The 17,435-nt window shown below is 36.6% G+C and overlaps 1 protein-coding gene across 1 annotated transcript in view; it reads right to left on the bottom strand.

Moving 5' to 3' along the window:
* Positions 1-2,007: 2,007 nt before the first annotated feature.
* AGPS (alkylglycerone phosphate synthase) overlaps positions 2,008-17,435 on the bottom strand; it is a 73,552-nt gene continuing 58,124 nt past the window's right edge. Inside the window, exons 18-20 of the mRNA XM_089494730.1 lie at positions 16,931-17,030; positions 16,586-16,643; positions 2,008-2,129 (exon numbers count right to left, since the gene is read on the bottom strand). Of these exons, the coding sequence (XP_089350856.1) occupies positions 2,008-2,129; positions 16,586-16,643; positions 16,931-17,030 (280 nt within the window). The remainder of the gene's footprint in view (positions 2,130-16,585; positions 16,644-16,930; positions 17,031-17,435) is intronic.

The raw sequence follows: 17,435 nt of genomic DNA, 5'->3' as shown, positions 1-17,435 counted from the left end.
ATGCACAAATTGTTTGGGAATGTATACAGCTAATTTTAGGACTTGCTTATAAAAATCAACATATTATATATATATATATATATATATATATATATATATATATATACACATATACATATATATATATATATGTGTATGTATTTTATTATTATTTTCTTTATTTTTGACTCTCCGAAGCGGTCACAGTGCATCCTGGGGTGGGTGTTCAGTGTCACTGACTGCTTCGCTATTGAGGCATCATAGATCGCTTTCTAGACCCATTTAAAGTCATGACGTGCCAGGCAAGTCAATTGTCATTAACTGTCTGTTTTTTTCATGAGGCACGTCATTTGTCATCAAGGGGTTAAAGTGACAGTGTACACTGTTAAGGGTAGTTTCAAAAACATTTGCTACATAGGTTTGATGTAGTTTGTTTATAATTGTTATACTACATTATGGTTATTTTGTTTCCTGTTAAATTATTTTTGAAAAAGTGATAATGCACTATGTGTATGTACAATACCTTTACCTACAAGCCAAGGTATAAACACACTGCTTGTAGGTAACCTTGAATTCTTGATTATTTACAAGCAACCATGATAACAGAAAAGACCTATAAAACCTTCATTCTTCCCATATATGTGTAAATAAATCATAAAAAGAAGAAGGCTTGGAAGAAAGCTTTAATTTTATGTCAAATTCTGTACTGAACATACAATATGAAGATGTTAGAATCTCTGTACAAAAATGTATTATGGTTGAATGAGGTGTAAAACTAATCAATTACCCAGTAAAGTCTGCCAAAGCACTGCGGCAGTGATTAGGTTAAAACAATTGTAATAATCTTGGGTTCAATTATAACCAGTTCATGAACCAAACAGTGGAGCTTGATTTGAAATTAGTGCTCAAAAAGCCAAATTTTAGTTTTGTATTGTTATGAGTGAGGAGGCAACACACTATTTGCCATCAATAGTGACAACAAAGGTGCTTACATGTTTAACATTACAGGAAAGCATTCTCTAAACATCAATGATACAGTTATCAGGAAATTTGCCATTGTGTTAATGTGGTGTTCTTCCCAGGAGACAGTCTAGCAGGAGGTTGAAAGAACAGCTGCTTCTACAGACAGTACGAAACATCAGACTTTGTTATCTGTAGGGGAAAACTTTTGCACAAAGCAGCTGGCTCACGTTACAGTGAAACAAGAGCAGCAGCTCTCTGTATCGTATCCACACTATCCTATGAAAAGCATGTATCCCTAAGTAGGTAGCACAGACGGCAGCCCATGTGCCAGCCAACGTGCATTGTTAAAAGACTGGGAGATATTTATTTCTCCTCATCTAGTAACCATGCCTCCTAAACAGTACCCACCTGTTCTGAAGCACATCTAGTCATTACAGTTCTCCCTTCCTCAGACTGTTTAAAAAACACAATCAAACAGGATGTTCAAAGCACATGGTTAAGAGCCTCAATTCTTCTTAAGTATATGGGCATCATATGCCTTAGAGAAATAACAGTGCTTGGGCTTGAAAATGAGAGGTGCGTGTATTCTCTTCGGAGCTAATGACAAATTAATGTGTGGGTTTAATATTGCAAAAACCAACAGTGCACTATATTTAACAAAGCTGGTTCTGCCTCCATAAAACTAACTTTGGACTGCAAGGTTGCTTCTGAGAAATGACGTTTTCCATAGCCAACTTTGCTGTTTGCTATACATTACAGAATTGTATGCATTTCATTGAACACTGGGCACCTTATTGTGACAAGTATATGAAAAGGTCATGAAGAACTAGCTGTGCACAGCTGCCCCTATGACTCTGCCTCATCCCCTTAATAAGCATTGCTAGGTCCAATTTTTTAAACATAGATTGGACAAAGGGACCTTTGGTCTGCCAAAGTGGGCAATTCATCTAGCATTTCTTCACATAGTACATTCTTAATTAAGCCCGCACAAAAGGCATTGGCATTACTGTACAGTAAAACATTATGATGCACAGACAGAACTGGTAGCATTACAGACAGTGATGTTTATAAAAGATTTCTATTTCCAAAGATGTTGTCAGGATCCACAAAATTCTTGACCGACTTGAGCATTCCAATACCAACATCTGAAATGCTGTCCTTCAGCCACTGCTTTCTCAACTTGCCCACTGGAAGAAAAAAAAAAGAAAAGAAAAAAAATGAAACAAATCTATAAAAATGAAATGCTCTGGTATACATCCATGATACAAGAAGCCAATCAATCTTCTGACCATGAATGAATAAACACTGGGTGATAAATGCTTTTATTCAGAAATGAGAAATGTTTTCCTTTATTTGATTTATTGAGCCCACTAGACTATCAAGCTCATTAAGTGCGGTGTATTCCCAAAGGAAGGCTGCATTCAGCGTTGCCTGTGTTCTCTGCAAACTGCAAAATGTAGATGAGGCATAGGCACGGATTATGGGTTGTTAACTGAATAATGAAATGTTTACCACATTTCAAAAGCTAAAACCTTAATCTAATGTTCTCTAAGTATATATATGTACACATTACACTTCACAGAGGAGGCATTTTAGGTTTTGTGTATTGTGCACTATCCAGTATTATTTGATCACATTAAGAACATGCTGTATTGACCCCTTCATAATTATTTTCTGCATGTTCTGCTTTATTTAAAGTATATATAAACAGAAAATAAAATTAACACTGTTTGTGCAGAATGCACATATTAAAGAAAATTCTACTTGAACCATCTACTTAAAACTATTCTATATCCCAATCTATCATGAAGGTTAATCTCAACAAATAGAAAGCAATCTTATTTGTCACCTGAAAAAATATATCACTAGACTTTCCATCCAACACACATTTTGTGATATATATTTATGTATCCATTTTTATATACCACGTGTTTCTATGATTTTATAACAAGGAATAATAAAATTGTGTCCTGGAACCGGATGCAGCCTGTTGTAGTTTTAGGACCCTCAAAATAAAAAAGTAAAATTTAGTTGTTCCTAGCTTCTCATATTTAAACATTAAATTATGACGATATGCAAAGGTTATAGTTCAATTATTAGCCATTGCTGGACTGGAAAACTAATCTCAGAATGCACATGTGCTGCATTTTTATGCTAAATACAACTGCATATGCCGGACTAGTTTGGGTATACAAAGAACAGATATTCGATAAATCATGATTGTCATCAAGATCACTTTATTGGGTTAAAGTGAAGTTAATTTATTCAGCAGTTATACAGGGGGAATAATGGACTAACAGCACACATACCCAGAGGAAATGAGCAGATTTTTAGAAATGTTAAATTAATTGTTTAGGGCAACCATATGGGTTTTTGGATTGTGTCTATAGTATTGCCATCACAGAACAATTTGTATGATTATATATATATATATATATATTTATTTTTTTAAATTTTCATGTGGCAGCTTTTAAAATCTACAATGTTACAATCAATTTCAAATTCAATTCCAAATTAATTTTCTACTTAAACGGCAATCTGAAATGAACTAGCAAACAATCCACTCAACAAATACACTCGATATTCTTGAAAAAAGTAAACTTATCAAAGTGAGATTTTGATGAATTAAAATAAATTATATTAATATATCAACTAAAAAAGGAAAAAAAACCTTAAGTGTATAATATTTAGGGATATAAAAATTGACATCTCACCGTCACCACTGCAAATTAAGTGAAAATAAGTCTATTTTGAATTAATGTGAAATACAACAACTGTTGTGTTTATTGTTCCAAGAACTGACAGCATGACAATTGTTTTGAGGTATATAAAAGGCAAAAGAAGCCTCTTACTGTAATTGTTGTCTGTAATATAGCTGCAGGGAATATGTCCCATGGTTATAGATGCAATTGTCCTGAAAATACTTAAAACAACTGCACCAACGAGATGGAGTACATCAGAGTCACAGCAGGCTGTCCAAGAGCCCGAATGCCTGCTTACTCATCCACCTCAGGAAATATAGCAATTCCACGAGGAAAGCAACTAACTTCCGAGCTGCCACCAAACGGCCATTGCATATTTAATGAAGTCGCTCGCCAAGTGCTGGAAAACAGAAGGTGCTTGGAGTGCATCATTAGTTCTGTCAAAGTGATAATTTACACATCTATCTTGTCAAAATTTCTATAGTTTACACTTTTACAATAATAAATCTAATATGCATTTGATTAGAGAACTGGAAATTTAGTGGGGATACTGCATGCATTTCTAGGGGGTCTTTTTAAATGTATAAGTTTTGTGCTTCCCTTGGAAATAAGCTAAATGGGGAAAAAAAACATTCCTGTTTATTAGTTACATAAAACTCTTCAGTTTGCAACAGCAGCACAAGGCTTAATTGATTAAAAATATTCCAAAAAATTTCTTTATATTTAAATAGAGGGAAATAACTGGAAATTATGTTAACAAAATTGTGGTTTAAAAAATGTTATGGTAAAACAATTTTTAAAAAGTCTTTCCTGTTAGTGGAGAAAAATAACTGTAGCTCTTTGTTTTCACAAAAACATAATACATTATTTTACCAAACAGTATTTTGCTTTAACCCCTTCGAGACAAAGGCTGATTTTACTTTTTGTACCCTTTGTGACAATGGCCTTTTTAACATTTCTGCGCTGCTTGTGTTTAGCTGTAATTTTCTTCTTTCCCGTTTACTGAACCCACACACATTAGATATTGTTTTTTTCAGGACAAGAAGGGCTTTCTTTAGATGACATTGTTTTGATTGTATCATATTATTTACTATTAAAAAAATTATAAAATATGGTGAAAAATTTAGAAAAAAATGACTGTTTCTAACTTTTAGTTGAAAAATCTTTTACTCATCTATAAAAGGTAATGAAAAAACCTGCTAAATAGATTCTACTATTTGTCCTGAGTTTAGAAATACCCAATGTTTTTATGTTTTTTTGCTTTTTTCTACCCATTATGGGGCAATAAGTACAGGTAGCGTTTTGCTATTTCAAAGCCATTTTTTCCAAATCTGGTAATTCTTCCCCCCATGTGCCATTTCGGGTATCTTTGAACCCGGCCAATGCAATTTACCCCATCAAGTCATATATTTTTGAAAACTAGACAGCCCAGGGTATTCCAAATGCTAGTATTTTAACTCTTTCCATGCACCATATCTACCACCAGTCTTTGTCAAACTTTATGGTAGTCATTTTTTTGCATTTGTTTTGTCATACACATTTTACTTCAGGTATGAATTAAAATGTTCTAGTTTATGTCACTATCACAAAACACCCCAATATGTGTTCAGCAACATCTCCTGAGCGCAGCGATACCCCACATGAATGATTTTGCCTGGCTGTTTGGGGGCAAAAGGGCCACATTTGGGGCATGCGCATTTTTCAATGTTGAACTTTGGCATTTGGGGATCCACTGCCCATGCCCTATTTGGTACATCTTTGAGCCGGGCCATTTCAGTGTGCCCAATAAACCCATATATTTTTGAAAACTAGACACCCCAGGGTATTTCAAATGCTAGTATTTTAACTCTTTCCATGCACCATATCTACCACCAGTCTTTGTCAAACTTTGTGGTAGTCATTTTTTTGCATTTGGTTTTCCACACACATTTTAATTCAGGTATGAATTAAAAGGTTCTCGTATATGTCACTATCACAAAACACCCCAATATGTGTTCAGCAACATCTCCTGAGTACAGCGATACCTCACATGAATGATTTTGCCTGGCTGTTTTGGGGCAAAAGGGCCACATTTGGGGCATGCGCTTTTTTCAATGTTGAACTTTGGCATTTGGGATCCACTGCCCATGCCCTATTTGGTACATCTTTGAGCCAGGCCATTTCAGTGTGCCCAACAAAACCATAGATTTTTCAAAACTAGACACCACAGGGTATTTTAAATGCTGGTATTTTAACTCTTTGCATGCACATATTTTACCACCAGCATTTTTTCAAAGTTTGCAGTAATATTTTTGTGTGTGTATTTTTCCCACACACACCTACTTTATGTATGAATTTACAGCTCCTGGTATATGCCGCTGTCACACGACACCCCATAATGTGTTCAGCAACATCTCCTGAGTGCAGTGATACCCCACATGCATGGGTGTGTCATTTTTTGGGGGAACTAAAAGGCCACATTTGGTACGTGTGCATTTTTCTAATTGGAAATTAGATGTGTGGCCATCCTTCCCCCCGTGTTAATTGGGACGTTGTTGAACCTGGCCCATTCAATTTACCCCATCAAATCATACATTTTTTAAAAGTAGACACCCCACGGGCATTTAATATGCCAGTATTTTAACTCTTTCCATGCGAGAATTGTTTTAAGCTAATATGCTAATTTTAGGACTTGCTCACAAAAATATATTTTTTATATATATATATATTTTTTTTTTATTATTTTTTTAAAAAAAAAATTTAACATTTTTTTTCAACTTGGAGGTTCCCCTGATAGTGACATCAGTGGGAAATGATTTTTACATTTTACTGTTTTTTTACTATTTTTTTCTAATTATTATTAATTTTATTTTATTTTTTAATTTATTTTTACTAATCACACTGTGATTAGAAAGCTGGGCTCCATTGACTTGCATGGTGAATGCAGTACCTGTATTCAACCTGCAAGTGGAGCCAAAGTTCTCTAGATGGTCTGGACTATCTAGCGAACTTTTAAAATTTGTGGTTCCTGTTACAGGACGGCGGCCATCTTCCTTGATGGCGAAGATTGCCGGCAGCTGCGGCTGTGACCGCTCTCCGGAGCGGTCACAGCCCATCAAAAGGTTAGTGTTTGGTGTCGCTGGATGCCTCCTGATCGAGGCATTCCAGCGACACCATTTAAGTTTAGGAGGCGATCGTCGATCGCCTCCTAAACGCTTTTAAAACGGGCGTCCGCCGCCATACAAAGTATGGCGGATGTTGACGCCCCGTGGAGGGGCCAGAGATGGCCCCTTCGTGCCGATCGCGGCGTTGCTGAATGCCTCGAGGTCGAGGCATTCAGCAATGCTTTTTGGGTGCAGAAAGCGATAGTAGATCGCTTTCTGCACCCGTTTAAAGACGTGCCGGTCCTGGCACGTCAATTGTCGTAAAGCACATGCTTTTCCGTGCCGTGCCAGGACCGGCAATTGTCATTAAGGGGTTAAGTTCCGTTTCAGGAACGTCTGTATTGATTACTTAAAATCAGCAGAAAGATACACCGTTCAGCAACCTGCTTTATAAACCATACTGATCTAGGCAATGGCAGAACAAGGATAATATACCTTGATCTACATTTTTTTGGAAGACGGCAAACCAATAACTTTTTAATATGCGTCTTCGATTCATATAGTCAAAGCAACACATGGCAACGTCAAATGAGATTTCACAAACTGATTTTGCAATGTTGTATTGTTCATGGTTTCTACGTGGCACTAAAAGTTAATATTCTACACTTTTATATAATAGCTGTATATTCATAAAATAAAAATTAAACATTTTAAAATAAAATTACAAGTACAATGCAATGACCCCGTTATAAATCATTAATTGCATATTTTATCAAAACTGCAACACATACATTTCATTAAATATTGAATTAGGGATTGTTTATATTGATTTAATTTAAAAAGAGAGTCAAGGAAATCAGGCTTTGTATTTATATATTTTTTGTCAAATAGCAGCTGGCTTCTATGGGTAAATAAAATATCCCCAGAAGCTTTGGTCAATTTATATAAAAAAATATATATATAATTCAATGCTAACAACTTCACTTTGTAAATGAGACGCTTTATGAAAAATTATATAAATTGGCAAATAGTTTCCATCAACAAATATAAAAAAAACGCAAAACAATTTATAAATACATTATACCAAACACTATGCTGGTAATGCTGTGTGTGTGCTTAATGTGTATGGACAACAGCAATAAATACACAGTCCCAATACCTTCATCCATCTTAATTTTACTCTGGAGGCAAAATCCACCAGAGGAAAAAAGGGTCATTACTTTTATGTCAAGCACATTCATTCTTGGCCCATTGATTACATGCCAATGACTTTAGTTCTTAGATACTACTCAAGAAGCAACTGTAACTATTCACTTACATGTCACAACATATAAGTTTACATTGATTTCTTAAAGGGACACTCCAGCCATCGTATGTCTATTTTTCATTAAGAAAGCCATGTAAACTTATATGTTGTGAAATCTAAGTGAGTAGTTACAGTTGCTTCTTGAGTAGTGTCTAAGAACTAAAGTCATTGGCAGCTGAGGTGTTCTTTCAATTTCTCTCATCTCACAAGTTTGTGGGGGATTTGGAAGTAGAATTGCCCCTTTCCCTGCAATTTCAGCATGAGACATACTTGCTTTTAGTCAGCTTCAGCGCTGGCTCTGTTAACACTTAATTCAGCCAATCAATGGTGAGAATTTTTAGACCACAATGAGGGAGGCTGCAGCTTCCACATTTTTTTTTTTTTTAAAGAATGTATAATAAATATATTTTAATCCTTCTTATGTGGGGCTGTCAGGGACAATAAACAGTACCCTAAACATCAATGCATTATTATATGAATAATCTCTCTTTTTTTTAGTTTTAACATTCTTTACAAAAATTAAATGGTGGTATTAAAAGAAACAGCAGGTTGTTTTGCAGAATTAAAACATAAATAACTCTCACTTGGGAGGCATTGTGTATTAAACAAGCCAGAGGTTATATATTATACTAGAACATTTTTCTGTATATAACATCAGGTTTTTATTTATGTTACCGACTGATCATGGACTAATGTAATCTAAAAGGGGGACTTACAATATTTAAATTAAATAGCAAATTATCTATCATGAATACAAAAGACTCATCAAACTACCATGCAGTCAGTCACAGGGACCATCGCAATTTTATTATTCATTAAACTCGACTGAACCCTTAGTTAATGGTTAACTTTTCACAAAAAGGCTTACATCTTAAAGTTATGTGTTTGCAGTGTCCAAGAAATCCCTGAAGCGTGACAAAATTAGAGCTTTGAACAGTTTCACATACAATTTCCCATACATGCTGTATGTATTTTATTTTTGAATCCCAACAATCTTGACACTTTAGGGAGCACCAGCAGATCCCATAGCGATTTTACAAAAAGGAAAACTAAACATTAAAATTGACAACATACATAAGACATATTAGTACAGAAGGAGAGCTTTCAGTTTATTGGGAATAAAATACAAGGTGAGGGACAGCTTGGTTGAGTATTAGATTGTCTTCATGTCAATTGAAGGTCATGTGGAAGAGTCAGAGGCCTGGAGAAGGTTGGGAAAATGGATATTCTTCTAATGTATATAAAAGAAGGAAGTCTTAATGGGGGAGTTAATGAGGGAGATGTCATGTGGATCATGACAAAAGGTAGTTTTTTTTAAAATTGGTATTCTAGTTTATTTTTTGTCAACACCATTGCGTAAGTTTGTTTAGTGTGTAAGACTGTAAAGTATTCAAGGCAAAACTGAATAGAGGATGCAATTTGGGTTAAGGGACAGAGTCTACTGCAGTGAGAGCATGAAATGCTGATAAGAAGATCAGTCACTAGATATCAGCAAAAACTGACAGCTGGTGGGGCTTCTAGCAGTCCAGAAAAGAACACAGGTCCCACACCCCAAATGTGAGTAGTATAAAATTATGTTTATTAAATAACGTGCCAGGGAATCCAAATGGACTGATCGCTTAACGCATTTTGCTTACACTCATAAGCTCTTCTAGCAGGCAACTAGTCTATTGCAGGAAGTGTCTTGTCAGAAAGACAACGGGAAGAAGGAAAAAACAAATGCGGTTTCACCCAAATGGCATAGTTGGAAGTGGCTTACTGATGAAGTGGCTTACACATGCTAGTGTACACAGAATTATGCATTACATTTAACATTTCTGTTTATCTTTTAGCATTAGAATTTAGTGCTAATAATTTTCATTTAAGAATTTTAACGTTTACAGATATTTACCATCTGTAAGCTCATACATTACACTCTGATAACTCCGTGTTGGAGATGGAAGGTAGATAGTTTCATTTGCAAAAATGTCAAAACAAACTTGGAGGAGTCAGTTCAAGCATGTAATTGTGTAACTAGGCAGGGAATGTAGGAAAAGTTTTAATAAATGTTTATTCGTATAAAAATTTAGATTTTATATATAACCTAAGGAAGGAACAACTATTTTCTTGATGGTTCCAACCCTGCGAGTGCCAAAATGCATTACTAAACGTAGCACTAAACTGCTTACACTGCAAATGCCTACAAAGATACTAATAGAGGCCTCAACACTTTCTGCGGAGTTCAACCCACACAAACCACACGGATTATTGTACGTTATGTTATACAGATATTTTGGCTTCAATGACAGAGCAGACAAATTAAGTGAATTAAGTGCAATCTGGCAACAATGTGCCAAGAAAACTACACAGCACTGAAGAAAAGAAGCCAGTCTCAATATGTCCTACTCCTTGAGAAAGGGAATAACCCCTTACATTTATAAACAAAAGAGTGGAAAACAGAAACAACCAAAGGGTTAGAACGTAACCTTTAATAAATGTCAATTAATAGGATCCCAAAATAAGGAGGGCTTTAGATAGACTGTACCCTATTTACACTTACTCAAACAATTTTACAATTCCCAGATTCCCCCTTCCTTAGTCAATGCATGTTTATCCATCTCTTTTAGCCCCTGTCAAGCTGGAGAAATGCACATATGGTGTCTCTTCTCTCTTTTTTTTTTTTATTCTTTACCAGGAGCTACGTTTTTACTATTTTTGCCACCAATGACTATTGCTAACTATTATCCCCACTCTCATAGTGACATAGTGACATAGTTCATAAGGTTGAAAAAAGACCAAAGTCCATCGAGTTCAACCTATATACATATTGTGTCCCTACTGTGTTGATCCAGAGGAAGGCAAAAAAAAAAAACCATTATGAAGCAGATGCCAATTGCCCCATACCAGGGGGAAAATTCCTTCCCGACTCCAAATATGGCAATCAGAATAAATCCCTGGATCAACGTTCTGTCCCTATTAATCTAATATCCATAACTTCCTTTTGAACTCTTTTATTGAGTTTACCATTACCACTTCCTCTGGCAGAGAGTTCCATAGTCTCACCGCTCTTACTGTAAAGAACCCAGTCTGTGCTGGTGTAGAAACCTTCTTTCCTCCAGCCGTAGAGGATGTCCCCTTGTTATAGATACAGTCCTGGGTATAAATAGGTCCTGGGAGTGATCTCTGTACTGTCCCCTTATATATTTATACATAGTTATTAAGTCCCCCCTAAACCGTCTTTTTTCTAAATAACCCTAATTCTGATAATCTTTCTGGGTACTGTAGTCCTCCCATTCCCCTTATTACTCTGGTTGACCATCTTTGAACCCTCTCCACTATGTCTTTCTTGTACACTGGTGCCCAGTACTGTACACAGTATTCCACGTTTAAATTAGAATACAATCTTTGTATTTCAAGGCTGGTTACATTGACAGGGGGAATCTAAGAACTACATATGTGATATTATTGGATGATCACAGTATAAGGGCTACCTACGTATTGTTCTCATTGGTGTAAATAGGGTACAGACTAACTACAACCCTGCTTTTTTGGGGATCATATTAATTGATATTTATTAAAGGTTACGTCTGTACCCTTTAGTTGTCCCTGTTCTCAACTTTTTTCCCCCACTTAAAGCACTGTTTCAAGGAGTACAATAAAAAAAAAAATCAGCTGGCATAAAGGAGAATGGAACTGCTACAGAATAGGCAGTGAAGACTAACCAGCTACTCATTTACACTAACAAGTGTAGAGAAGCAGATTTAAACAACATTTATACTTCCCTATTGCCTGAAGTCTTAGACTACATCTGTTTTCCTTAATACACAAAACCAAAGTTAAAATAGCTCAATTTATCAAACCATGATTTTAGGCAGACAAACCAGCCTGTCTGTTTCCCGATAGCAAAAGCAACTGTTATTTATCACAATTACAGGACTAACACTACTAGAGAAATTACATCAATAACTCCCCTTTATTTATATATATGTTTATATATCTATATATATTTTTTTTGCTGAAAATCAAAAGCTAGGCTTAGAATGTGAAGCCAAGTCTTGAAGGTCAGTAAATAGATGTTTTCACTTGCTTAATTCAGAGCAGCAACCTTTTTCAAATAATGGTAGGGATAGATTTTTGTGATTTAACAGGTTTGCAAGAGTTTATTTTGCATACCCTTCCATCAGGAGAAAGAAATCTTAAACATACTGTATTATAAAAACAATTGCAAAACACAAACTACAACTAAGGAAAAAGAATAATGTACAATTATTTTAATACAATTTTCATGTTTAATAGATGTGATTAAATAATAATGAAACAGACATAATGGTGATTTAAGTTATTTAACTAGAGGTAAGAAAACTTTGGAAAAAAGTAAACTTTTAGTGAGGGAAAAATGTCTGGAGATAACAAAAAACAAAACAAAACAAAAAAAAAAAAAACACAGAAAAATAAATGTATACGGTTTCTTCCTCCTCTTTAGAATTCCTAACTGATTGCAGACATGGTTCACCACTCACCAATGTCAGTATGGTCCTCCCAACACCCTATTACAAAATAATTATTATGAATAAACCCCTTTAACATCACAATGTTGTAAAAAAATTGGTAATTAGTCTCTGTTCCTGTACATTATGGCTCAGTGCCTGTCTTATATGATAGGTGAGCATGTATCATATGCACTCCAGTAGCCATGTATTCAAAGCTTCCAAGGTGAAGGCAGCAGGGTCTGACTGAGAATTAAAATTGTCCCTGGCATTTTAAGGCAAGTGATCCAATAACTGCCCCCCCTTACATTTTTATAGCGCACAGGATATGTAATTTAAAAGTGCATTAAAGGTATCTTTTAGGTGGAAACCTAAAGCTGAATAGGAAACCTGACAACTTATCAGCGATCAACAGGTAGCAGGTTCTTTACTCACAAAAAGCAATGTTTATTCAGATAATTTTTTGGATCTGATACATAAACCATGGGTACAGCCACTGAATTTCAAATACCCGACCATCTCAATGGATAGCCCAAAGACCTGCTGAAAGGAGATTCCAACGAGGACTTTCCTGTAACGCTAGACTTGGTAGGAACCACAAAACCATAAACTTGATACTGATAATGCCTTTAAAGAGCTTTAATAATAATAATATATATATATATATATATATATATATATATATGTGTGTGTGTGTGTGTGTGTGTGTGTGTGTGTGTGTGTGTGTGTGTGTGTGTGTGTGTGTGTGTGTGTGTGTGTGTGTGTGTGTGTGTGTGTGTGTGTGTGTGTGTGTGTGTGTTAAAAGGGACAGTATCACCTAAAATTTATAGGAATCCTGTGCCTTACTTTATTCTTATCACTTATCATGATAAGTTTATACAGGCAAATTAGCGAGCGTATTATGTCTGAATTATTTACTTCAACAAACAGAATATTTAGCTTCAATCCCTCATCATTATTCAGGGTGTTTTGGTTGAAGTATAACATCTGGTTTAAATCGAAAATACAAAAAAGAAAACACATAATCAATGTCATATTCTTTTGGTAACACCTGAATTAACAAAACCAAACACTTAAGGGTAATTTACAAATTCTTTCCAAAGATACGGTCTACAATTAAACCTACGTTAGGCACGTCATCATTCATCTATTTAAAATAGATATTCACATGTCCCCCACCATGTGCTGATAAACAGGATAAAACCAGGTTAAATGTTAAGAGTTCCGTTTGCAAGACAAAGATCCCTTATGTCAAGTACAAATGTGTTCACTTAAAAAATAAAGGTCCAATTACCTTTTATGGCTACATGGACAAATATATTCTATATATGCACTTGGTTTTATACAACATAACTATAAATCTGTTACTTTTCTGCCACTATTAGTGCCATAAAGTGAATTTCACAGCCTGTTTAACGTCTGCTGGCGTTAATATATTAGCCTACATTTGATTGTTAAGATAAAAAGGAAGCAGGGAGATCCAGCCAATAATGTAGTTTACAACGGCATGCCTCCTCAGTTTCTGTTTAAGAGGGGCAGGATCTTTTTGGGCCCCAGACCATGGGCGTAGGAACCGGGGGGGGGGACAGATCCCCCCCAGTAACTCATGCGGGGGGGGACCGATAATGAAGAAATCCCCCCCAGGGCCGTAGGAAACCCCCCAATAGAAACGCCGCAAATGCGGCCCGCAAGACCTCGAGGTGCGGCCCGCGTAAGATCGGCAGCCAGGGCATCCGATCTTACGCGGTCCGCACCGTGAGCCCTGCTACTTACCTGTGGGAGGGTCTTCTGTACTGTACAGAGGAAGCGGAACCCAGCAGAGTTCACGTGACATCACATCCTGCTTCCTCTGTGCAGTACCAGAGAACGCAGAGGGAGGCCGCGCCCCCTGCTGAAGTCTGTGAGCGGCATTGAGGAGCTGCAGTGCAGGTAAGGGGGTGGGGAGAGTGTTTGAATCAGTATGCGTGATTGAGGGAATGAATCTGTGAATGAATGAGTATATGAATGAATGTGTGTGTGTGTGATAGCATGGATGTGTAAGTGCTGGAACCTAGGCATGATGGGACTGTGATTGCTGTTAGCAATCACACTCCTATCATGCCAAGTCAGCCAGTACATGCTGAAACCTAGCTAGCTGCCCCCCTTGTGTATTGATGCTGCCAGCAGTATGGGGTCTGCACATCACTTACAGCCACCCTGTACCAGCATGTACAGGCTGACTTGGCATGATAGGAGTGCGACTGCTAACAGCAATCACAGTCCCATCATGCCTAGGTTCCAGCATTTACTGGTTGGATGTGTAAGTGCTGGAACCTAGGCATGATGGGACTGTGATTGCTGTTAGCAATCACACTCCTATCATGCCAAGTCAGCCAGTACATGCTGAAACCTAGCTAGCTGCCCCCCTTGCCAGCAATATGGGGTCTGCACATCACTTACAGCCACCCTGTACCAGCATGTACTGGCTGCCTGGGTATGATAGGAGTGTGATTGCTGTTAGAAATCACACTCCTATCATGCCAAGTCATATTGCATATAGTCCAGTTGTGGTGTGTTGCTTTTATTAAAAATGTCAGTTTTTATTATTATTTTTAAAGGTGGGGGATTATTTTCGGTTTTGGCTAAGTGAACCGTGAATGTTTTGGTCCACAATTTTCATTTTGGTGCATCCCTAGAATAAATAGAACTATTTCATTTTTAATTCCTGAATTTAAGTCCTGAATTTGTAGTCACAAAACTTTCTAGGCCCAGAAATCAGTGAGAGGAAAAGTAAAGGTTTTGTGTCATTTACTTTATTTTAATCTGCATATTTTATTAAAGGCCATATTTTCTCACAGTGAGAAATAAGTGCGGCCCACGCACGTATACAATTCTGATTAAGTGGCCCACTGCAGAAAAAACTTGGACACCTCTGGGGTAGACAGTGAGAAGGTGGGGGTAGGGAGAGGGTAGCTAGTGAGAAGGGGAGGTAGGGAGAGTGTAGATAGTGTGAGGGTAGGGAGAGGGAGTAGATAGTGTGAGAGAGGGGGAGAAAGTGGGGATCTGATGGGGGAAAATGCTGTCCCCCCCCCCAGATTTTTAGGGGTTCCTACGCCCATGACCCAGACCCTACCTTCCTTAAATGATGGCTCAAAATGTTTGTCTTGTATGAGTGTATCATATTATTGTACAATTCTAAAAGTCACAGCAATGTACACAGACACAGCAGAAAATCGATTTAGAAGTGAACGTGTAAATAATATTGTAATATTTAGACATATTAGTACAGGTTGACAGGCACTTACTGTAAAGAGAAAAAGAAAGCTATATAGCCTGAGCAACCATCACAATATTTAGACAACATCAAGTAATAATATTTAAAGGGAGAACATGGTCACACGGTAAAACAATGGATCTGCGCGGGTAGAATTCTTTCGCCAGGGAGTACCGGCAGTGTACATAAACCCAAGTGGTTAAGTTTTAGGTTAAGTGCAGATGCGTTCAGAGTAATTTAATTCCATATTATTACAATCTGCCTGACTTAAGAAGGTACTGAACATTTTATCACAAAAGAACAGCATTCCTCATACTTTACAACTCTCTGGCTCCCGCCACTGGGACACAATCGGTGGAGTAAATAATCATAGGCGTCCCCCCACAACAGATAAGCTTATTTCTTTGTTGTTTTCTTAGGTGCAGTGGGTGGTTTGGACATTTCAGACAATCTGACAGAAGTCCAAACAAAAATGGGCAGCTGGCACAAAAGTCTGTCTCGGACATCGGACTACAGACAACCTTAATACTTAATTTTAGTAACATGACAATAGGCTAGAGTTAGGCTATAAGTTACATTCTTAAAAAAATTAATGGTGGTGTTCCATAAATGATATACAATTTTTATCTGCATGTGTTTTCAGTTAGAACATCTTTTATCAAGATGATAAAAGATAGTCTCAAATATTTGATTATAAATAGGGTTTAACATAGGGAACTGTAGTTTAGTTGCCATGTGCATTGGTGAATAACCCTTGATGTTAACAAGTAAGAGGATGTTAGGCATACTGGATGAGCCAAAAGGTTCTTATCTGCCGTAATTTTCTATGTTACCTCCGTGATGATGAGAAAGACTTCCTCCATTTGCAAGGATTTCTTCCCTAGCAGCATACTGTACAAGAAAAAAAGTATTTAATATTTAGGAGACCCTAAACAAATATTACAATAAAGCACAAACAAAGAAGAATATGTAGGTAATTTTGATAAATATACTGAATAATGCTACTCTCTGAGATTTATTATTATTATACATGCATACATCCTGGACAAGCCATACAACTATGAAAAGTAATAAAAAATTATTCCCAACATCATTTTCTCTAATCTTTCACCTGTCACTATGTGAACACTGGATTGTGGCGAAAAAAATACATTATAATGTGGCTGCATGTTAATTACCTCAATTTCTTCATAGACATGAACAGGGTCACTTATACCCCTGTAGTTAAAAGCAAAGTAGAAATAAACACAGGCACCAGCGTCGTAGGTCTGAGTGACCCTGGAAAAGAAAAAACATACGTTACAATATAATCTGGTTTTGTACACTTATTCTAGTCAACTGCAGTTCCGGAGCGCCAAAGACTGACCTCGATGAAAAATTGCTCCTGTTAAAAGATCAACCCCTCTTCACCTCATCCTTGTTACATTGTAAATTAGTTTGCTCCCTCTTCCTTATCAAATTCTCTATAACCCGAAACATCGGGGCTGCATTGCAGAAGGATACAGCATACATATTTCCGTAGATCTACAACTATTATATTAACTACATATTAGAAACATGCACTTCCTTCTAGGAATGAAGCTATAATTAAAATAGTGCTTGGTCAATTAAGTGAGTTTTGGTCAATTATAAAAGTATTCCAAATAACTTTTTTTTTTTTAAAGGTTGTGAGACTCGAATTGA

Source organism: Sceloporus occidentalis, unplaced genomic scaffold (genome assembly GCF_023333645.1).
Source record: "Sceloporus occidentalis isolate IW3139 unplaced genomic scaffold, rSceOcc1.0.p SCAF_74, whole genome shotgun sequence".
NCBI lineage: Eukaryota > Metazoa > Chordata > Lepidosauria > Squamata > Phrynosomatidae > Sceloporus > Sceloporus occidentalis.
Note: the sequence above shows the minus strand (reverse complement) of the source record. Positions and strands in the feature narration are given on the sequence as shown.